At 37.6% G+C, this 24,328-nt stretch overlaps 1 protein-coding gene across 3 annotated transcripts in view; it reads right to left on the reverse strand.

The window, feature by feature from the left end:
- Positions 1-1,062: 1,062 nt before the first annotated feature.
- slc35f3b (solute carrier family 35 member F3b) overlaps positions 1,063-24,328 on the reverse strand; it is an 82,338-nt gene continuing 59,072 nt past the window's right edge. The window contains exons 2-7 of one of the 3 annotated variants that reach the window (XM_079636421.1): positions 15,482-15,824; positions 10,462-10,681; positions 9,156-9,281; positions 4,445-4,637; positions 4,008-4,097; positions 1,063-3,434 (exon numbers count right to left, since the gene is read on the reverse strand). In XM_079636421.1, coding sequence (XP_079492547.1) covers positions 3,196-3,434; positions 4,008-4,097; positions 4,445-4,637; positions 9,156-9,281; positions 10,462-10,681; positions 15,482-15,824 — 1,211 coding nt within the window. In that variant the 3' untranslated portion in view covers positions 1,063-3,195. The remainder of the gene's footprint in view (positions 3,435-4,007; positions 4,098-4,444; positions 4,638-9,155; positions 9,282-10,461; positions 10,682-15,481; positions 15,825-24,328) is intronic. The other 2 variants (XM_079636419.1, XM_079636420.1) reach the window with 2 other exon arrangements.

Raw genomic sequence — 24,328 nt, forward strand, 5'->3', positions numbered from 1 at the left:
TAAATATATTAAAATTGAAAACTTTGTTGTAATATATTTAAGAATAATGTTTTAATCAAATAAATGTAGCCTTGGTGAGCATTACAGACTTATTTAAAAAATCAAACATTTGACTGCTATTGTTTATATTTATTTAATTGATTATTTGTCAAATATATATTTTTCAATATTTAAAGCTTTTATTTATTTGTATTTAATTGTTCGCTTATGGTTGTAATGCGGGCCAGTGTTTTAGAGGGCTTTAAAGCAGAAAAAGCGAAGGTCAAAGCACTTACATGAATTATTCAGTATAAACTGTTTTTATTTTTGCTTTTAACTTGTCTAAATCTTCACTTTTTTTTTAAGTGGACCTATTTTGTATGTGGATGAACTTGAGGTCATGCTTTGCTGACATGATTTCTGTAGGTTGTGGCTTGTCATGTGAAAGTTGCTGGGGTTTACCAGCGTTGTGTGATTGTGACATTTAAGTATTTTGTCACATTAGCCTCACGCTAACTTTCTTTTAAATATAATTTTGAAACAATTTTAATGTTTACTGCCTGGTCTGTTCTTCCTTTTATAGGTGCTTTAGTAACTGCATTTTTAATTTGTACAGCCAGTTATGTTGATGATTTTTATTTTCCTCTCAATTTCACCATTACCATCTTCACTCTGGTCAAAAAGGCAGATTGGCAATGTAAAACACATGGATTGGAACATTGATTAGTACAAAAATATAATTGCATCATGATCATTAAACTATGTATAATCTTTGTCTTCTCCGATGCATCCAATTCTGCGCAGAAAATGACAAAATATTAAACGATTTAACATAACTGGCAGCTTTTATCTAATCAAATTTTGACACAAGGTATATAATATTTACTAAAACATTCCACAAATTCAATCGATGGATAATTACTGAAACCCACTCAGATGGTCTCTGTGAAATTAGGCATGCTCAAAAAAACCATTCACCTGTTTGATATTCATCAATCTATAGGATTGGTTTGTTTAGAAACAAAACAAACAGAGGAGAAAATATAGGTTTACATGGTACATGTGAAAACAGACAAAGCGGATCTATTAAATGGATGATTTATTTGTTTTCTTGTCATTTTGCTCAAATGTGATCGTAATGCATTTCAGTGTAAAAATCATTCCTTACAAAGGTTTACAATAATGTCTAGCAATAATTCCAGAGGAATACAATATTATATTTATTGTCATCATAACAATGACAATGGGAGACAGTGCTGATGAGATCCTATTGCAAATCAAAGAAAAGGCAGTGAAGCCGTCATGTAGCATTTATTGGCGTTTTCTGCATGCGTTTTCCTGTAGAACTAATTTCCTTCCAATGGAACAGTCCATAAGATAAAAAAATAAATAAAAATAATGCAATGCATTGTAAAAAAAAAAAAAAAAAAGTGACTGGAGTCTTATGAAGTGCAAGGATGTTATTAGTGTATCTAAGGTGGATATCAGTTCCAGTCACCACCTTTTTCAAAGCAAATAGTGTAGGTGCACTTTTCAGAAGTGGTCATACATTCACTGGATGCACATGGCACCCTTTAACGGTAACACATCTTGCTGATGATTGCCTTTTCTGTTCGCCAATACTGCCCCTGAAGTGTCCTCACAGTGGTTCGCATGTGACTCTGAAAAAAAATGTGATGGAATCAAAGTATAGCTTCAGTATAAACAGTCCGGATGCTGTCGTTAACCCCCTAAAAATCTTCATTCACAGTTTAGGAAAGGAAATCCCTTTAGACCTCAGATGCACCCATAGGACAGTATAACTTTTTTTTTTTTTGTACTAGGAGTAGCGCTGGACATCTGCAGTCTTCCAGCAAACCTCAGCACCATGGTATCTTATTCCTGTTTCGCTCTTTCTTCTAGACCCTCTAAATCGCTGTTAACCAACATGAGTTCAAAAACACCATTCATTCACAGTTTGGGAAGGGGAGTCCCTCAGATGCATCTGTTGCTAGGTAGAACTTTGTTGTATTAGAAGACAGCATATGTTGCAGTTCTTAATGTCTATATCAATGTTTGGCACATGTTCTAATGGGCACTGGTTCTGATTCGTGCCAGTCAGCCTGAGCTCCAAAAAGAGTGTAACCATCTGAAGATTTATTGTGGAGATTGGTTCATGGGTCTCTTGAGCAGAGGTCTCAAACTACCACTAGCCTAGTAAAGTCCTCCATTTCGGCCTGTTTTACGACCATACAGTTGAACTACATAGAGTTAATGAGGCATGGACAGAGCCATACATCTTTCCTTCATACCTAGCATAATGCTCTGCATGTTTAGTGGAATAATGCCTTGACTTGTATTCTAAACTACTTGAATTTTCTTTTCTGCAATTAGCAGTGTAAGAAAAATCACAAGCTGGCTGTGCATGACAACAATCAGAAATATTTCGATATAAAAAAAGACTAAAAAGCTATCAATCTACATATGATATTCAAAATATTTATATTTATATATCAGACAGGCAAATAAAGATTAGCTGTAGTGCATCAAAAATAGAAACTTCTATCCACTGAAGACTTATTGCCACAACAAGACTGTTCCCTGTGTAAACCGCTCCTGTTTGAATCTAGTTTGATGTAGATGCATGAAACTCAAACTTTTCCGACTTTGACTTATTTTCTGTGCCGTGCAGTGTTTGCTTGTTTTTATTAAATGGTCTACAGTTGTTTTTTTACATTCAAGTTTCAGGCCTGTAAAAGCCAAGTGGATAATAAGAAATGTATAAAATTAAATTGCAATATATAATATACATTAAATTACAGCAATTTATAAAATAAAAATGAAACATTATTAATTGAAATGAATATTTTTTTTAAATAGTAAAGGTTTTATTTCAAATGTAAAAAATGAAGGTCTATAAATGGATTTGTGGGCTGGATTTTAGGATAAACTTAAACACTTGATAGCCCAAATTTGGCCTGTAGGTCAGTCGTTTTGAGACCCCTGCTCTTGAGTTCCAAGACCCATTTTCAGTGTCCCAATCCACTTACAGTTGTAAGATGCGCAAAAAAAAAGTAAAAAAAAAAAAGGTTTGGCTTTTGGAAATCGTCTGTTAAAATGTGCATGAGGGTAAATGATGGCCTACGGAGTCTCGTAGACTGAGAAATATTCGGGAATGAATGACCTTCTCAACATCATCCAGTCACTGGAATAAGAACGGGAGAAGGTTTGTGCGTGTCAGTGAGGAAACGTGGACATGGAGGTCCTGGCCCGTCGGGTCCAGTTGAGTCCTGAGCTGGTTCCGGTCTCAGCCGGTTCAACAGGCTGTTCCCGCTTTCTGAGTTTGGTGCCGAGCTCGATTAAACACTGATCCCAGTCCTCCGGTAACAGCAGCATTAGGAAGCCCAGACAGATGATCAACACTGCGATGAGTCGCACTGTATTGAAGTGGATATCACAGGTGTACAGGTCCACCACTGCAACACCAACAACACACACTTTAGAGCCACCACGGCAAAATGTTTATGAAGTTGCAATGACTGCCCACTTTGCTGCACGTACTGATTTTGCAGAGTTAGACGCGTTCCTGGGTCAACATATTTTGTTGATCCTGGAACAACATTCTGGTCCAAAATTTTTGTCCAAACCATATCCCTACCTTTAAACCTAACCCTACCCATAAGCGATGCCTAAAATCAGAAGGAAATGCTAGGCGAATAACACTGATGTAGAAGCACCTAACTCGCCTAAACTTGACATACTGTAAACTTGTCCCCCAAATCTGAATGGACTGTTGTTCCAGGATCAACGAATATGTTGATCCAGGAACATGTTGCACTTGGTGAAATCAGGCTCTGCCACTCGGCTAGCCTCAGTGGGACAGGGTTCAAAAACAGTTTTACAAAAACCTTTACAAACAAATATACAATGAACTAAGAGTGTAATTGTATATATCCATTTAAATCAGTCAGTGGCACAAATATATAGGTTTTCTATAAAGAAGTTTGTTTATATATGTAAAAAGTTTACTTTGATGAAAATGAACTCACTTGCATTGACAGGGACACTCAGCACAATGCCAAGTGAAATCAGCTTAGGGTGTGTAATGGCAATGCCAAAATTCACCAGCATATTGAATGCTGCAAGAAGAAAAAGATGAACAGTTATATAAGTTATATATCTTAAAGGACAAGTTGGGTATTTTACACTTAAAGCCCTGTTTTCAGATCGTTTTTGATGAAATAGAACGGTTAAGATTGAAATTGCAGCATGTGTCCAAATTTAAATCTTAACCGTTCTATTTAATCAGAAACGATCTGAAAACAGGGCTTTAAGTGTAAAATACCCAACTTGTCCTTTAATGTAGAAGAATAAAATTATGAACAGTTATATGTTATTTAAGACAGTTATTCGAATTGTTACACTTTATATAAATAATACTCTAATTATAATAATATACTTTTTTTCTTGTCAGTATTTAATTTACCTAGTAAGAGTCCAGCCACTCCACACATGTAGGCCCAGGGAATATCAGCTATGGATGTGAAGTACTCAACATGTGTGAAGTACAGTATAACTGGCACAAAGCTCATAAAGACAAAGTTTGCACCGCCGACAATGGTTAGAAACAAAGCCGCCTCTCCAAACTTGGCACTGCCCAAGACAAGCTTGAAAAGCACCTGAGAAAACAAAAACAAAAAGACCAGCTCAGATAAGTTTGTTTTGGTCAATTGGTTAATTCAGGTGGTTAATTTCAATGATCATTCAATGCTATTCACATTATACTTGTATTATTTGAGCTATAATACACTCACCAGACACTTGATTATGTATACCTAATCAACTGATTAACTAAAATATTTAATCAGCCAATCATACAGCAGCAACTCAATGCATTTAGGCATTTAGACATGGGCTCCGTCCGAAATCTCATACTCTCGCAACCAATCGCAACCGCTAAAAAACTAATTTCTTAGTATGAATGTCTTTAGTAGGCTATGTAATCTGGACGTACTATATTCACCATGTTGTCATTATCATGTGACATACCAGCGTCAGTTACATAGCTTCACTGCTATTCACAAATCCTTTCCTGTGACCTTATGGATAGATTAAGTGTCCAATAAATAAATCTGTTCATCCAGTGAACACAGTATTGATCATCTATCAACTCTCAGAAAGGATATTTTCCCCGCCACAGAAAAGAAAGCTGTGTAGCTGTGATCACATTGTTAAAGGGACATCAATACGGGTGCACAAAAGGTTTATCAAAATAAATCACGAATACATACCTAATCGAAACAAACACATTCACACAATCATGAATATATGGGAAATGGAAAAGTGAAAGTGAATAAAACCGGAAACAGAATGAAAAGAGTCCATCTGAACAGAACCATCAGTTTCTTATTTCAAAGCACCTTGTTAACAAGGGGTCTACAGCGTATAATAAACCTCTGTTTAGTTAATTGTACGATACTTGCAATGCCTTGGCCGTTGAACGAGTGTCCGGATATGCAGTCTCAGGAGAAACTCTTGATGGTTCAGGGGTCAGATGGTGCTGAAGCTGCAATTGATTTCCTCCACGTTGAATGAAGAATTTATGATCGACTTGCGATGCTAGCCTGTCTCAGTTGTTGTCGAGGTATTACAATACTTGAGGCCCTGTTTGACGTGGCTGTGCCAACTCCGGGACAAAGATCCCTTGGCATTCCACACGGACAGTAACCAGGAGAAGACGAGAGAGAAGAAGAGGAGGAGAAGAACCGTATGCAGGTGCACTTTAACTTCTGTGGAGGTCACTCCTCCAGGGGGTCAGTGAGCCAATGGTAACTTAAGCTTTAGAATGGAACATTTACGACTCTTTATCTTCGAGCATAGTATTTTGCATATGTAATTGGATTGGGTGTTGATGCAGAAGTTATTAAAGATTCTTGTATTATTAATATGTTACATATGTATCATCATACAATATACATGATCATTTAGATCATCAAAATACAAATTCGTAAATATCAAAAAAGGGTATAGGTGAGGTTAAATTAACTAGTGGTTATATCATAAAGCATGCATAAAACGGTATACAATACAAAATACACAATGCCTCCGTGGAATTATAAGGCAGTTTTGAGATATTGAGCTTCAAAGTTTTTGCATTCCATACTCCTTTGTTGATGGACCCTTTTTATTTTCTGCACACCGTTTTCTTTCATCACTCTCTGCAAACATGACACTCTCTAAAGATGCATTCTGGCCTGAGAGCACACGCAGCAAGATCCCCGAGCAATGACAAGAGTGGCATCCTCAAAACAAGTTCAAATTTCAAACACACATTACAGATCTCTGATGAGCTAGCTGTACATACGCGTAGGTCTGTGTCTTTATACAGAGCTAGCTCGCAGCTTGAGCTATAACTCACCTTTTCTTACTCTTTTACGGATAGGCCTATAATGTACTAGCCTATTTAAGATCTATGTTTAAATTTCATCTTAACATGTTTATAAGGCCAGCAAGTGAATGTAATTTTTGTATACGAGTGGTATTCATTTGTGCCGACATTTATTCGTAATTTTGAATACATTTTAGAACGAAAGTTATTACTGAATAATGATTTGTACATAAAAAAGCGTGCACACGCATGCTTAGTGGATGAGACCAAATGTCCTGGAGATATGCATGCTCATTCATAAAAGCTTTCCTATGGCTATGAGTATGAATGAAAGGGGATTAGTCCTTTTTATGGGCATAATGGAGTGAGAGTTAATCGGGAAATGGAGTGAGAGTTATCTCTTTCCACATTCCTTTTGGTCGTAAATGGATTGTTTGCCATGGTGACCAGAGGCATGGTTCTGCCTGATTGTTAGTTGCTATTCAGGGGTAGTTTACAGAACTCTACAACAGTTTATTGGGGGAAGGGGTTTGCTGGATTATTCTTTAAATATAAAGAATAATTGTGTGTCTGATTGGTCCAAACGCTATACAAAACTGAGCATCAGAATAAAGAATTTAAGCTAATTTAAGTGACTTTGAAGTTTGCAGGTGGCATGGTGGCATAGGGGCTGGTCTGAGTATTTCAGAAACTGCTGATCTACTGGGATTTTCATGCACAATCATCCAACATGTGACATGTTATGGAATATTATCCTGCTGGAATTGATCGTTCGCAAAGACCCGCCCCCTTTGGTTACTGTTGCGATGTCCGACAAGCTACGCCGCTCTCACACTACACCTTTCAAGTCTCAACTTTGGTAATTGTTTAAAGAAATTTAAACAATAAATACCATTTTGTGGCTCTTTAATGTGTCTGACAGAACGCTGTAGAGCTTCAGTTAAAGCTGCTCGAGAACCGATTATCTCCGATTAAGAAGGAATGTTGTTTTAACCGCGGGAAGACATCAGCACACTCCGTTTTTCAAGTTCGAATCCTCCAATGTAAATCTACTATCTCTTCTGACTGCTTTGTCGGACAAAATGGCGGATGGTGGATTATGATTGGTCAGATCGCCTGTCAATCAAACTCCATGCGAAGGGTCAATTAGCCATCAGAAGATGGGTACACTGTGGTCTTGAACAATAGTCAGCAACAATACTCAGGTAGGCTGTGGTGTTTAAACGATGCTCAATTCACCCATCGCCGGGAGTTTGATTGACATGCGATCTAACCAATCATAACGCAGAATCCACCGTTTTGTCCGACAAAGCAGTCAGAAGAGTTATTAGATTAACGTTGGTGGACTTGAACTTGAAAAATTGTGAGTTTATCTGATGTTCATTCATGTTTATTTGATGCTGTAAAATTAACTACTAGGAAGAGATGATCAGTGTATAAGCCGCTTGAACTGAGGCACTACAAAAGAGCCACAAAACGGTATTTATAATTTAAATGTCAAAACAAAATAAAATTAAAAAAATAAATTAAATTAAACTTAAAATAAAACAAAAAATTTTTTTTGTTTCATATCAAAAGTGTCTTTCGATGTGTTGTCAGTGTTCTCTTTAGCTCCGCGGTGTATTTTTCACTGTGTGAGAACATGATGTGTGGCGTGATGTGAACGGCATGGCTTGTTGGACGTAGCAACAGTAACTAAAGGGGGCGGGTCTTTGCGAACGGTCAATTGGGCCCAAAATGCGTAAAAAAATAGCACCCACATCATTACACCACCAACAACAGCATGAACCGTTGATACAAGGCAGGATGGATCCATGCTTTCATGTTGTTTATGCCAAATTCTGACCCAAACATCTGAATGTTGCAGCAGAAATCGAGACTCATCAGACCAGGCAACGTTTTTACAATCTTCTTTTGTCCAATTTCGGTGAGCCTGTGCGAATTGTTGCCTCAGTTTCCTGTTCTTAACTGACAGGAGTAGCACCCGGTGTGTCTTCTGCTGTTGTAGCCCATCTGCTTCATGGTTCGATGTGCTGTTCGGTTTTCGCCCACAGAACTGCCACTCACTGGATATTTTCTCTTTTTCCGATCATTCTCTGGTTATGCCTGAAAATCCCATTAGATTAGCAGTTTCTAAAATGCTCAGACCAGCCTGTCTGGCACCAACAACCATGTCAAAGTGACAATTAAATCCTCTTTCTACCCCATTCTGATGCTCAGTTTGAACTTTAGCGAATCGTCTTGACCATGTCTACATGCCTAGATGCATTGAGCTGCTGCCATGTGATTGGCTGATTAGATATTTGCATTAACGAGCAGTTGAACAGGTGTACATAATAAAGTGCGTATGTATAAATTAAATACACTACTTCTGATTCAGTGTTACATTACATTTTTGTGCCAGAAAAACAATTTTCCTAACAGTGGACAAGATAAATAGGCTATATAAAATTAGATAATGTTATCTTTCAAATGCCTGCAGGAAAGAAAACAAGGTTGTAATGTTATGGGATTTCAGGATAGCCAACTGATCTTTCCGTCCAGTTCACTTATTGATTTGTCCTTTTCAGATGACCGCAAGAAAGTACATCACAAAATCAATCAAGACAAATAAGGTTTTTAATTACAGAAAACAAAGCACTCCCAAGACACATCACTCCATGACTATTTAAAGATGTGCACTATTGATGAGTACCGTTTCAATGACACAGAACCAAATACCAATTTAACTGAAAAACATTTGGTAAATTGGTGTTAAAATACTCTCAATGAGCAATAACCAAAGTGTTGACTGTTGAAGTATGGTTACCTTGTAGAGGGCAGAGGCAGATGCAGAGGCCACTACAAATGTTATGCCAATAACAGAGTGACTGTGAAAGCCATCAGCGTAGGTCAGCATCACTATTCCAGCGATGGCCAGGATGGCAGCAACAATCTTGTAAAAAAACAAATAAAGGTCACAGGCATCGCAATGTGTTACATCAAAAAGACTGTCTCTAGTCTACAGCATGTATTATATGTTTACAAGTGTGTCCAAGTGAAAAAAGTTTCCAGAGCGTAGCCAAATTGAGTTCAGTACAGAAACATTATGAGAAAGATTGATTACTCCCACCCAAAGACCCTCCTGGACAGCTTTCTGGACAGCTTTTTGTTCTGGTTCAACTATCTCTGTTCTGTTGCCCTTATTTAAAGGATCGTGGTTTTGCATTCTCATGGATGTTGCTATATTCATATCACCATCATCTTGTCAGGATAAACAAAGAAAAACATCTCATGAAACCTGCCAAGAACATGTCCAGGGCATATTTCACCATAACATTCCAAGCAAGAAATTAGAAATAGACAACAAATAAAATTAAGACTATTTTAGGACAATAATTTTATTATTATTTCATTCTGTTGTTTAACTTGACATGGAATAATGTCACTCACATCTTACCCATTTTCCCAGGAGATTCTAAATGATTTCCCCCCTTTTCCCCCCCACTTTTAAATGACTACATTCGCATCCTTTACTCTGATAAGATTGTGGGTAATTTCTACTGGGAGAGCAGTTCATCACATATCTAAACTGGATCACAAACCAAACACACTTACTAACATGAGCTCATGGTCTCTCTATCATCTAATGTCCTCTAGATAGGAACTTAACTAGTACTGCGCCAGGGACATCCAAAAACCCTGACTCATTCAAATCTGCCAAGCACTGCGGTGTGTGTGTGTGTGTGTGTGTGTGTGTGTGTGTGTAATAGAGAAAGAGAGAGCAACAGGAACACAGAGACAAAGAAAATGTTAAACAGCACTGTGGTTTCTTTGATCTGAGAAAGAAAAAGAAGAAAGGAGCACAAAGGAAGAAGACAGGAAAAGGTGATTGTGAAAGCAAAGTATTGTACTGATGGAACTGCTGACTCATGGGATTAGACAGCAGAAGGGTCTAGAATACCAGTCATCAATCCACAACCAAAGGTTGCCATGACATCTATCTATCTGATCGTCTGTCTGTCTATCTATCAAACTCTTTTAGCAACACTCGTGATCAAGCATCATGAACAGTGCATGTCAAATCGATATCTAAAATTTCTTCCATCTATCCAACGACCCGTCCACCCACTCACCCTGACGCCCATGAAGCGATCCCGCAGCACGATCCAGGACAGGAGAAAGACGAAGGCTTTGTTACAGCAGAAGAGGGCAGATACATCGGTGCTGTTGATCTTTCTCAGAGCCTGAAGGTACAGGTAGTTTGTCAGAATCCACAGCAGGCCGAAAGGGGCCACTTTAGTGAAGAACACCTTCGCCGTTAGTCCGTCGTCCCCGAAGAACCGACAGCACTCTCTGAAATATCACATACACAAACATAAAACATGAATTTACAACCCTCTCGAAACCCTCTCGAAACAACACAAAACACCCGACCATTTGAAAACAAACCTTTAAAGCTATATTCCCTCATTGAAATGTTGAATGTGTGTATGTGACGTGATCTGATGAACAAATACACACAGAGCTACCATATATCTTTGGCCATTACACTTAGAAGTTTGCCTGTGGACTAATGGACTTCAACAACCTCTGTACTATATGAAAAAAATGCACCGAAATGAAAATTCTTGGCCGAAACCGAAAAAGAGGAAACCAAGGGCGAAAACCGAAACACCGAAAGAATTATGCCAATTATTAGTACCATTGCATTTATGGCTATAATTGTGTACTAACTTTACTAAAATCAAGGCAATGCAATTGCATAAATTAATATTAAAGTTTCAAAGAATAAATCAATTACAAATGATGCAAAGATTTATTTAGCACATTGCAACAATGCACAGTATAAAATAAAATTAAAACTAATATGTTTAACTTGACCCCACTCATGTGTACATTAAATAATAATGTACAGGCCAACTGGCCTGCAGAAAGGTTTTAAAATGAAATGTTCTCTCATAAAAACAAAGTGCATTTAGGTCAAGTGCATTTAAACTACTACAAGAAAGTGCATTCAGAACAAGTGCAACTGCAAGATACAACAATATTTCTCTGTAGGCCTTCAACATAGTGTATCAAAACAAAGACTGCCTTAGCCCATATGTTAACAGTAGAACTTTAACAACAAATGCACCAAGAATTGCAGATTGCAGATTGCAAAGTGGATAATAAATATTTAAACACTAGAATGACATCTTCTGTGATTCTGCCATGCTGCACATGTGGATCTCACACGCGTCCCATTTACTCACAACTCTTAACGTTAATTTAAGTCTTAACTAATTTAAGACTGTTCTCATGAACACGGACTCAACAAAACGGACATTTTGGCATAACTGTGTGTTATTTATTCTTTAAGCGCGAAAGATAAGTCGATTCTTGTGCGTGTCGTTGTGCGTCGTGTACGTGTCAGCAGGACATTCACAGACAGCGCTCTCTTTTGTCTTTTCGCGCTTGCATGTTTAAAAGCATTTGCATGAAGAAGAACATGATTCTATAATGTAACGCTAGCCAAAGTATGACAGGAAAAAAAATGGATGCTGCATTAAAGGGATAGTTCACTTTAAAATGAAAATTCTGTCATCATATACTCACCCTCAAGTTGTTTCAAACCTGTATGAATTTATTTATTCTGCTGAACACAAAGGAAGATATTTTGAAAAATGTCAGTAACCAAACAGTTACCAGGTCCCATTGACTTCCATAGTAAGAAAAAAAAAAATACTATGGAAGTCAATGGGACCTGGTAACTGTTTTGTTACAGACATTTTTCAAAATATCAGCAAAATAAATAAATTCATACAGGTTTGAAACAACTTGAGGGTGAGTATATGATGACATAATTTTCATTTTAAAGTGAACTATCCCTTTAATTGTGTTAAATATTTTTAACGCGTTAAACTGAAAAACATTAATCGCATGCGTTACGGTTGACAGCACGGACATAACCGATGCGTTTATGTGAATACGCGGCAAGACGAACGTTGTGACAATGTTTTCGCGAGTATTTGACCGTAAGCGCAACAAGCCATGAAAAAGAAGCAGCTTTATGCGGACGCACGGTGAATGATATCAGGCGCAACCTCCGCAATTCAACGAATTCTAATTCATTTCGGCCGTATTGTTTCGGTGATAAAAGTCTTTCGGACTAATTTTTTTCGGTGGCTGAATATTCGGTGCATCCCTAAAAAAAATAAAACCCAAACTGTATTTTTGTATATTTTGAAGTAGGCTACTGTAAATTTGTAATAAGTGATATGGTAATGCTGTTTTGGGAGTTGTTTAAATATCCTCTGTTGAGAGATGAATGAATGAATGAATGAATGAATGAATGTCTTTATTGTCATTGCATTTGTGTACAATGAAATTACAGAGCCACTCTAATAAGGTGCACCATTATTACTTAAACAATATAAGACTCCTATCATGACACACTCAATTACAATCAATATAAAACACTAAAAATATAAAAAACTCCTATCACAACATACACAATTGCGGTCATACACATACACACACACTCACCCCCCCAAATACACACACATACCCGCGCACCCACGTGTACACTCAACTTCTCACTCATCATTCATCCCAAATTTAATCCACATAAATTTACTCATTCATTTATTAGTGGCTAATAAATATCTTTTAAAATGTTAAGTAGCTGTGCAAACTGCATCAAAACTTAAAAGGTTTAGTTTCATTTAGGACTGTTATTGCTTTAGGAAAGAAGCTGTTCTTAAATCTACTAGTCCTTGTCTTTTGACATCTAAAACGTCTCCCTGAGGGCAAGAGTTCAAACAGCTGTGACCAGGGTGAGAACAGTCAAGTGCAATTTTGGTTGCTTTTGACATCAGTCTTGACGTAGCGATTTCCTCTAGTGAAGGGAGAGGACAACCGACGATCTTCTGCGCTGTGTTGATTACTCTCTGTATCCTTTTTTTGTCAGCTACAGAGCATCCAGCGTACCACACAGTTACACAGTACACCAGGATGCTCTCTATGGAGGAACGGTAAAAAATTACCAGCAGTTTCTCAGACAGGTCGTTTTTCTTAAGGATCCTGAGAAAATACAGGCGCTGTTGTGCCTTTTTTACCACTGCTGCTGTATTGTCCGTCCACGTGAGTCGGTCCGAGATAAGGGTTCCCAGGAATTTAAAATTGTGCACTCTCTCCACCGGGTACCCATTGATGGAAAGAGGTCGGTGCTCAACGCTGCACTTCCTAAAGTCTATGATCAGTTCTTTGGTTTTCCCAATGTTCAGAGACAAGTTGTTTCCTGTGCACCATGTGACCAGATACTGATTCTATTGACATTTGATTTAATCTAAGGCTGTGTGGCTGTGAGTCAGTTGTGGTTTTATTTCTGCTCATCTCTTCTCTTTTTTTCTGTTCTTGTTGTTCCTCTTATCTTCTGTGATTCTGCTTGTTACCTGCAAGTATCATCACTAATGCTCAATACGCACTTGTAGAGAGACTCTACTTTATCTCACTAACTGCAACATTGCTTCAGATTGATGAAAACTGAGCAGTGTTTGTTCAGTTTTCAACTGAGCACTGGGGATTTTACTGTGTAAACATGCAACCAGCTACATTTTTCATTTATTAAATAATTTATTACAACTAATTGTCTTGGTCTTTAACTACGATCACACACTAATAAATGTGACAAGTTTTTTTGTAGTCTTTCTGGGATCATACCAACATATGCTGGTCCACCAGCACACCAGCATCCCATGCTGGTCCCAGCGTGTAAAAGATCATTTATGCTGGTCATGCATTGCTGTCCTTATGTGACATATATGAGAGTGACTGAAGCGCTTCCATGTACAATCAGGCAAAGTGAGAAGTCCACCCCCCCATCGGGAGATTGGACTAAACCATTTCATTCAGGAAAGGTCACGCAGGTCATTCATTCAACTTCATTCACATCTCTTTTCAGTAATTTCAGTGATTAAAGTGTCTATTAATTTAGTTTAGTTTATGTAAACATCATGGGTATTATTGAAATTTGTCTTGGTTTAAGATTCATTCATTTGCTTTGGTCTATATATGTGATTCTTGTTTTATGCAAAGCAAAGCATGTCTGTGGCTTTTGTCACTGGATTTTGGATATATTTAATTGTTCCTCAAGGGAAGTAACTATTTGCATAGTTTTATGTCGGACACTATTTTTGTATGACTACCCCATGTTTTTAATTCGGGGGAAAAAAAAATCTCTTTATTTTAGAGTCTGTGAAGTGTATAAAATTGTGAGAAGTTTTTGTGAATTTTCAGAAGTTTCAGATGTTATTGGTTCCAGAAGTGATTGTTTTGCATTTAAATATGTTTTTATGTTTCTCAATCTGGCTGTATGGCATTGAATATTTTGTTATTGTAATTTTTTGTGTAATGGGAAAATTGCCTTTTCACCTATGCACATGTCTCCGTCCTTTTTAATTACATTGAGGACTGCAATGGAATTGTGTTTGTTGATCCTCAAGTTTTTTTTATTTTTTATTGTATGGTAATAATGTCTTGTATATTCTTCAAAAACATTATTCTTGTCTCTATTACATTTACAGGCTTCAGCAACTTCAGTCGTCTACCTCTGATTTTAGTGGAAAGTTATGGGATAGAGTAATGGCTTATTTAATAGCACTGTTATTCTGAAACTAACAAAATTATGTTGATCCATGAACATATTAAATCACATTGTGCATGAATATGGTCAATTTACTCCAATTTAAAGCTTGACATTTTCCAGGGTCCAAGTTTTTGTAAAGTGTATCCCGAGTCATGACTGGTTGACATCACTTTTTAAGGTCAACATATTAAATGACCCACAGAAAGAGAAAAAGCATGAACATATAGCAGGAACCTTTCTATTCTCGTCTAAGATGCTAAACGGGTCTATGGGTTTATGTTAAAAAAAACAGCCAATTCGACTATTTTAAATAACATTCGGCTTTGGATACATTAAATTGCCTATACTGCATCATTCAGTTAATGCATTACTATAAAAAAGGCACTTCATATTAACCAAAAAAAAAAAAATCTTTCTGCCTTTTCCCCTCCATTTTTACAAAAGCCTTTGTACTTCACTGCTGGCGAAAAGGCAATCCCAGAATGCATTGCTGGATAAACACAATCTCACGGGTCCAGATTTTTTACCTGAACCTCTGTTTTGGTGTCTGTCTTTCAGGGCTCTTGCACAGGTGGCCAACGTAATACAGAGGAAAGAAGAGGCAGTTCCATGTGGTGGCGAACCATGTGAGAGTGAAGGGTGCGTCGTACTGCCTGAAGGTCAGCTTGGCCAGCTGGGTGGAGCCTGCCCATGACGAGCACACGCATATCACCATGGCAACGCCCCACATTGCTTTTCGCACCTGGACGGCCGTCACTCGCACGCAGCAGCGTAATCTCTGCTTCCCCGCCGCTGACTCCGCCCCTGCTCCGCCCACCATCGCCTGTCCATCGGCGGTGCCCATGACGGTCTCCCTCGGACGCTCCTCCCCTGCAAGCAAACAAAATCACATCAGCTGCTGATTTATGAGACCATTTATTTTCATTTTTTTATTATGGTTTTGTGCAAACAGACAATCAAATCACTGAAAAAATACCCCCCCCCCCCCTCCCTCCCCCCTCATATATGAACTGCAGGGTTGCAGTATTATTACAATCTATGCAGTGAAATGTGACGTTTTCAGTGATGCAGAACAAATGAGGGAATCTGGATGCAGTTATGATGCAGTTTTTCAGCTGCACTTGCTATTTTTGTAAATATCCCATTTACCACAGAATAATACAAAAAGAGATTTCCCCACATTTTTGGCTCCCATGATGTGTTTTTCATTTGGTTCATCTTATGAAAATGCATTAATCATTCAGAGAATAAAAAAATTGCAAGTTTTCCTTTCAGAACTCTTCAAAAGATGGAAAAACTAAAATATTTTTTTTGTATCTTTATATATATATATATATATATATATATATATATATATATATATATATATATATTTGCATTACATATTTTTTAAAGAAAAAATTCTCAAATTCCAATTAAATATTCCCCAAAAAAATTGTGCTGGGCAACGATTAATCGCATCCAACATAAAAGTTTGTGTTTACATAAAATATGTGTCTACTCTGTGTAATTATTTTGTATATATAAATACACACATATGCATGTATACATTTAATAAATATTTGTCTGTATATATATGTAAATAACACATACATGCATGTGCGTGTATTTATATATGCAAAATAATAATACACCGCGCACAAACATATATCATGTAATATATAAAAACTTTTATTTTGGATGTGATGAATCGCAATTAATCGTTGCCCAGCACTAATTTAAATATTTCAAAATGTAATTTATTCCTATGTGTTATGTTTAGTTTATCAGTATCTTAGTTTTGTTTTTTCTTGTTTGACCTGCCTGTAATTTCCTTGTCTGTTTCCATGGTTTTTCATTGATTGATTAGTTGAACACCTGTTGCTTGTTTCTTTGATTTGGTTTTGTTCTAGGTGTGTTCCGATTTACAGGGTCCCTACGCAGTGTTCACTGCTCCCTACTCCCTGAGCATGGGATATCCGTTGAAGTGGACTTCGCTGACAATAATCGCTCATTTGGAACGCCCTGCAATGTCATCAAAGAAAGGCAATGATGGGGTCACACAGATTATGATAGAACATGAATATTGTCATTTACTATACATTCAAATTTAAAATACATATACAAAACACACATTATGTAGGTCTTTTTTAATAAATATAATCAAATCTTATATGTTTATAATAAAATTGTATGACTATTGCAGCTATCAATTATGATATACTATTATTAACAGATTTGAAGCTGTACTTTAACTGTCATGCCATATGAAAATCAATTCTGATTTAGTTAACCATGTGCATATGTGTTCCTATGGTCTTAATAATTTAATTGTAGTGGTCTCATCTAGTGCGCTTTCTTTCCCACATAATAAACACTCTTGAGGTATATAAAGTAAAATAAAAAATGACAGAGCCTCAGCTGCGTCTTGCCACTTTTACTTTGTCATACCTATGCATACAATAGAATATGCAAATGTAAAATTCATCGCCATAGCCATTCATAAATACTCTATTTTGTATAATAATAACAACATTTATGAATACTCAAACGTATAAAAACACGTCTAACGGCTCTGCTCCATCTTTAGTTCTGACTAGTGATGTGGTTCTCAATGACAGTTGGGTGATTTTTCTTCTCCACTTCCTGTGAAGTTATGTATCGATGTTCCCTTATTCCCTATGCCGTTCGTATTGCCCTTTGAACTGAACATGTTCGCTCCCTTCGGATTGGAATCTCACTTAAGATGGTGGAACACTTTGCAGTCCACGTACGGTCGAATGGAACGCACATTCTGTTTAGTTGGTTCTTCTGGTCTTGTTTTTTTGGAAGCCCAGTATCCTGGGGACTTTTATTTTATGTTAAGTTTGTGAATAAACCATAACTGCTGCAAATAGATCCTGCTTGATATCATCTCTGCATCAGCGCACTGTGACAGAAATACAGAACCACAAAAATGGATTTAGTGGCAGTTCGTAGCAGTTTTTGTGGAAACCATGGTAGAATTTTTTCAAGATTCATTGATGAATACAAAATTTGAAAGAACAGCATTAACTCGAAATCTTTTGTAACTTGTAAATGTCTTTTCTGCACTTTTGCATCCTTGCTGAATTTTGTTTTTACAAAAAAAAACTTTCTGACACCATTTTTGTCAAGCATTCCAGTATTACATGGGTTTTCAGACATTTTAAAAATCCCTGAAATGATGTCTAATCCTGACTTCCAAAAACTGTCTCTCGCCAAAGAAATGAAACATCACATACCCACCAGCGTTCCCTGAAATATCGAAGAAGCAATCAAAAGCACAGCTTACTGGGCTTTAAAGTGTCAAGGGGAAATGCTTGAAAACCAAGAATACTTTATAAAACAGGAACTATGAATGGAATCTGTCTGAAGTCTCTCAAGAACTTCAGTGCTATTGTTCAGATCAGATAAGCACATCAAGCCCACCATCATTTCATAAACGCTCTTAATGGCTCTTAATAGCCCTTCATCAATTCACACGCAGAATAAACGAGTGGGGTAATCACTCTCCCTGCGTCTGGTGGAGGATTCAATCCGTTTATCCGTAAAGAGAAAAAGGTGCATCCTCAGCTCTGAAGCATCTGATTACTCTATGAAACACAATAACATACTTAAAAAGGTAATGATAGATGATTTTTCATTTGCAAGGCTATTTACAAGAAAGTAAACACTCAAATACATTGTTCAGAATAGCATACTAACAAACATAGTAACTAGATTCCCAACGCTATCTCACGACAAATTCGTACGGATTTGTACGAGTGATTAAAAGGTGGCTAATTGGTATGAATTCGTACGATTTGTCTAAACCCACGTGATGGGTATATTAGGGGCGGGGTCAGGGGTATGTCATTAGTGCGAATTCATTCAATTTGGCAACTCGTAAAATATGTACAATTTAGCAAAAATCTTATAAGTGAGGTCGTATGAATTGGTACAAATTAGCCACTTCGTAAAATTTGTACGGACTGCCGTGAGGTCGGGTTGTTCCAGTACGTTGTTCCAAATACTGTATCTCATGTTAATGTTGTTGAAAGAACACTCAGGCCCTGTGTTTAAAGCTGGTACTGATGCGTTTTGGTCGATCGGATCACAAGTAGGCAACCTCTGGAAGTGTTTGCATGTGGACAAGCTTAAAACGTTTCAGATTTACACCTGTATTTAGCATCGTCCACTTGATACCGGATTGACGGAAACAAATGAAGTCAGGTGAAAACAGGGCCGTACAGTATGCTCACCAAAGCTACATTTATTTGATCAAAAGCAGTCATTACTCCAGTCTTCAGTGTCACATGATCCTTCAGAGTCACATGACCCATCAGAAATCACTCTAATTATGCTGATTTGCTAAATTATTTTTCTTATTATCAATGTTGAAAACGGTTATGCTGCTTAATATTTTTGGAAACTGTGATACATTACGTAATATCTAATATTAATATTTTGGTCTCTTAACAGTAGATGATACTGCTTTTCTATAATTTTTCAGAAACATGACATACTGTAGCTGAAAGCTTCCATTTCACATGAAAGACACTGAGAGCTCAATCATCATATATTGGCCTTATATCACAAAACACCCTGAATCCTAATCTTTACAGCAAGTGATTTAAAGTGAAAGATGATTTTCTCTTGAGACCCTCTCATTCATAACCAACAGCCTAGAGAAATTTCACACAGACAGATTGAGTGAAGACTGTAAGACATCAGCACCTATTTGTATTTTAGGATTTTTACACGCACAAGCTTTACTTTTAGAGAAGCTGCATGTCCCAAACTCCCAGAGACTCTTTAAAGCAGCTTAATTATTTGCTAGAATTAAGTAAGATTTTCTGTTTCTGCCGATAGCCCTGAATCCATGATTGAACTTTTAGACCCGAACACACACTCTTTAACCTTCATGTATCTGCATCCTTTGGGGGTGTGTGCCTGGAGAAGCTTTCAACATCCAAACCACAACACAACAGCATGTTCATCCATAGATCTGTTTCTGTTAACAGAAGCTACAGTTTCCAAACAGAAAGAATCAAATAACTCTTAGTCAAACAACACCACCCACAGTGAATGTGTAAACCGAAACTATATCTATATTTACACACACGCACGCACGCACACACACACACACACACACGGGCCTCAGTAGACTAAACGAAAGCAATACTTTTGAAATTAAAATAGCAAATATTTGTTATTTTGCATGCGTTTGTAATTGCAGTCTGGCGTCCTACATAGATCATAAAACAACAACAGTGATCTCATACCTTCCATAAGCAGCGCTATTTGTTAAGAGTTGCTGCAGGGCACTTCAGCGGCAGTATTACACGGAGAATAATTGTGTTCACCTGCACTTCGAGTGCAGCTTTGCTCGTCTCTGAAAACAGCAACAACATGCCACATTCACTGACATCTGAATGGATGAAGAACAGCCTAAACTCAACCAAGAAGAGGAATTCAAAATGGAAAAATGATAAAAAAAAGAGCAAATATTAGCAAGTGCACTGAATCTTTATGGGAAACCCAAAAAGCCATGAGGTGTATTTTTTCATGTCAGATATTTCAAAGGACTCAACCTCAAAGCTCTTTTAAATGACCCATGAAATGTAAAGTGTTCATGGATGTGTGAAGCTATACCCTTGAATACAAAGCCTAGCAGTCACTGCACTCTCCCAGCACTGCTGCTGTGTCTGTTTTCACTTCCCAATCCCCTCATAATGACCTGCCACTATCACTGAGTATTTAACATGTGGGTAATTATCTAAAAGCACTGTACGTGTGTTGTTACCATGGAGACTGATGATGCGATGGAAATCTCTGGAGACACATGCTAATAAATATAGTACTCAGCACGCAAGCTCAGCAGAATTCTTAAAGAAATTTGCACTGTGGAAGAAAAGAGTAAATAAATAAGTAAATGTCAAATAATATAGGCTATATATTATAATATAATAATAGATACAAATATAATAATATTTCCATTAACTCTGCCCTGTACCAAAAAATAAGCATGCGATCCGGCTGCTATGTTAATGAGACTATTGTATCATATTATCATCAATTAATGCAGTTTCTGCAAGGATATTCTGTGTAATTGACAGTGAGAGAAAGTCCTTGACTCTTGACTCCAGAAGGACGTCTTTAGTAGGACTGATGGAGTCTAAATCAGAATGTCACTTACTGCTAATGACTTGACCTTCTTTTTTTGACCTTCATAGCAATTTAAAACGATTAAAAAAAGGTTCTCATGGAAGCCTTCTGATATCATTTCTAAAGGATTAAGTGAAGTTAATGGCAATTTCCAGACTGAGCTCAAGGAGGTACTGGGAGGAAAGGGAAGAATTTAAGATAAAAAGGTGTGAAAAATAGAGGGAATGTTCTAAGAATGTTACATTATTACTTATTTTATACTCCTTTCTAAAAGTGGGATTATTCCATTCTGCTCAGAGACTATTGAGATAAGTATGACAACAAAAGTTTTACACTTTATTTCATTTAAATTTAATTTAGTAGTACAAATTTACACAACAAATGAGTATTATAAATTTAGTATTGTAAATTATAAATGTAACATAAATTGATTAAAAAAAAAAAACAGCCTTTAAATGCTGGTCTTTCACAAAGAGAACCATCATGTTTGGGTTGGCATCAAAAAGTTTGAAAACGCCATCATTTCTATTTTGAAGATTACAATAGTGTTTTTCGGTCATTGTTGTAAAATAATCCCATTCGGGACTCCAATTCGAAGCTAGCATTGCCATTCCCCTTTTTAGGCATGAACACTTCTGAAGGGCTCCATTTCAATTTCTATTTTCGAAGGGTTTTATTTCATGGCTTCAAGTAACAGTTCTTCTTTTTGACAGGGAAGATTAAAATCTGTCTGCGCCAGAGGCTTGATGCTGAATCAGGCGAGTGAGTGTTTCTCAAAAAAAGCATTACAAAATGAATCGACGTGTCAAGAGGAGCACAGACAAAGTGCATCGGCAATGAGGGCAGCGGTCAGAGCTCTCGGTCACAAAAAGACATAAAAGTACAGCCTCAAAGACGTGACAGATTCGAATCAGTGCCTCTGTGACCCAGACTCAGCAAAAACTGTGACATAGTGTGCTAAAAAAAATACAATAAAAATAAGAAGTGCCAGGGAATGACATTTGGTAGGTGCTGGTGTAATGAGCACACAATCTGAACCCAACAGCAATGGAAAAATATTAAGATTTAATGAGTCATCTTTCACCCTACTTCCTGTGTTAGCCAAAATATGTCTACAGCCGACAATGGCGAGTCTTAAAAATGCTGGATGAAACATAATGGTAACTGCAACCATCTTCAGGAAGCCATTGAGTCCAATGATTGCTTAGTGTGACTGCCACGAAATATGAGCCTTTTGTAAAAGAACAGATGCTCATGATTCCCTATGCTAGGATAATAATGTGCCAATGCATGCTGCTAGTGAATAAGTTATTGATACATTCATGCATCATTTTGAAGTGACATGCTTATAACTGACTCTAAGACGCGAGTGGAACATCACGATGAGACAAAAGACAATTGAACCCATTGTAATCACTAATACTGTCTACACGGGATGCAGTGCGACCTGATACGACAAATCCCTGACAGTAAACTGGTGTTCCGTTCTTTTTCTGACGTAATCCATGTGCTCTCGCTACTTCTGATATGAAAAAAAAATGGATTTTGAACCTTGGGGTCCGGTGCAGAGAGTCTACTTCTACATTAATTCGGATACATCTGAAAATGGTGTTTGCATTTCAAAACACTCTCTGTCCATACCAGTGTTTTCAAGCGTTTTCCAAAAGAGTTTCTCGTCCACACTGAAAATTATTTAACGGGTGGTTGAGTATGATTTCACTTTCTAACTTTAGTTAGTGTGTAATGTTGCTGTTTGAGCAAAAACAACATCTGCAAAGTTACAACGCTCAAAGTTCAAAGCAAAGGGAGATATTTGCTTTTAAAGAAAAGGACTACAGGCTGGTAGGGACTACACGACATTCCTCCCAGGTTAGTGACATCACCACACCAACCCTAAAATGTACATAAATCCCGTCCCCGGGAACACGCAGTCCATGTTGAGAAGAGGAAAATTTGTTGTATAAGAGTACATTTGTGAGTCAGCTCAAACTTTAGCATCCATCTTTTCTCATGCAATAGAAAGTCACTCTGTGTGCATCTCACAACAGTTCCTATACGAGCGATTTATAGATTACCATGACAGAATATCCCAATTGATGATAGTTAACTCCACATCAGCAACATAAATTAATCAACTAACCATTCAGAGACGTCCTGTTGCATTCTACATGTTGCCACTTCTTCTTGAGTCTCTCCATCTTTGTCTGACTCCGTTTTAACATTAAATGCAGAACAGTTTCTGTCATTTTAGTGTGTGTCTGTGTGAGGTAATAGCAGCTGCTAACACACACACACACGAGCTCTTGAAACCCCACCCTCTGCAGCAGCTCATTTGCATTTAAAGGAAATCTAGACGCACCCTAGCGGCAGCAAAATGTATTTTGCAGCCAGGGCAGTCTAGCAACTCTCCATAAACCTTCTAGCTGCAAAAACCTAAATTGGGTCAGGCCAATCACGTCGTGTAGAGTAGGCGGGGGCGGCGGCTGCCACTTGAAAACAAAGAATGGCGGCTGCGGATGGAGAACAGCGGTCTTTCGAATCGGCTTTGGTCGCGACTCTGGAGGACTTGGAGTTAAGTTTTTCTTTAAGAAAAGAGCAAAGAACGGCACTTAAGTCATTCTTAAAAAAGGAAGAAGTGTTCGGAGTTTTGCTGGACCGGATCTTTGCCGCTCTGACTACGTCACCTTCTTCGTTGCTCTGGTTGGTTGTAGCGCTATCCTATTGCGTGCAGAGGGATTTTGAGAGACAACCGTTTATCCCGCCCCTCGGATTAAGCCGCGTCTATGGAGAGTTGCCAGACTAAACATCTTGATGTAAGTCTGGCTTGCCAGGCTAACCTGTAATAGGAAGGTTGTAAAAAGTAACAAATATCTTTAGCTTAACAAATAATATAGCACATATACTGGTACAAACATAGATATCTATCAGTGCAATGTGCCTAAGGATACGTTCACACGACAACGTTGCACTAAAAATGTGCCTAAAACACTTTGTGCCTATAGACACGTAATACGCATGATGTCACCATTTTCACAAATTCACTTTTTGTAGTTTACACAAAGTTTTGAACAGCCCCAATGTGGACAGAACGCCAAACCGTAAAGAAAAAAGATGTGTTTTTAAATGTATTAGACGTAGCTTAAATTGTGCACACACACCCAGAACCCTTTTCTTGGCCTATTTTGAGCGCACCTGTGAGCTTTATGTAGTCTTTCGTAGCTTTCCTC

This window comes from Phoxinus phoxinus (genome assembly GCF_949152265.1).
Source record: "Phoxinus phoxinus genome assembly, chromosome: 14".
NCBI lineage: Eukaryota > Metazoa > Chordata > Actinopteri > Cypriniformes > Leuciscidae > Phoxinus > Phoxinus phoxinus.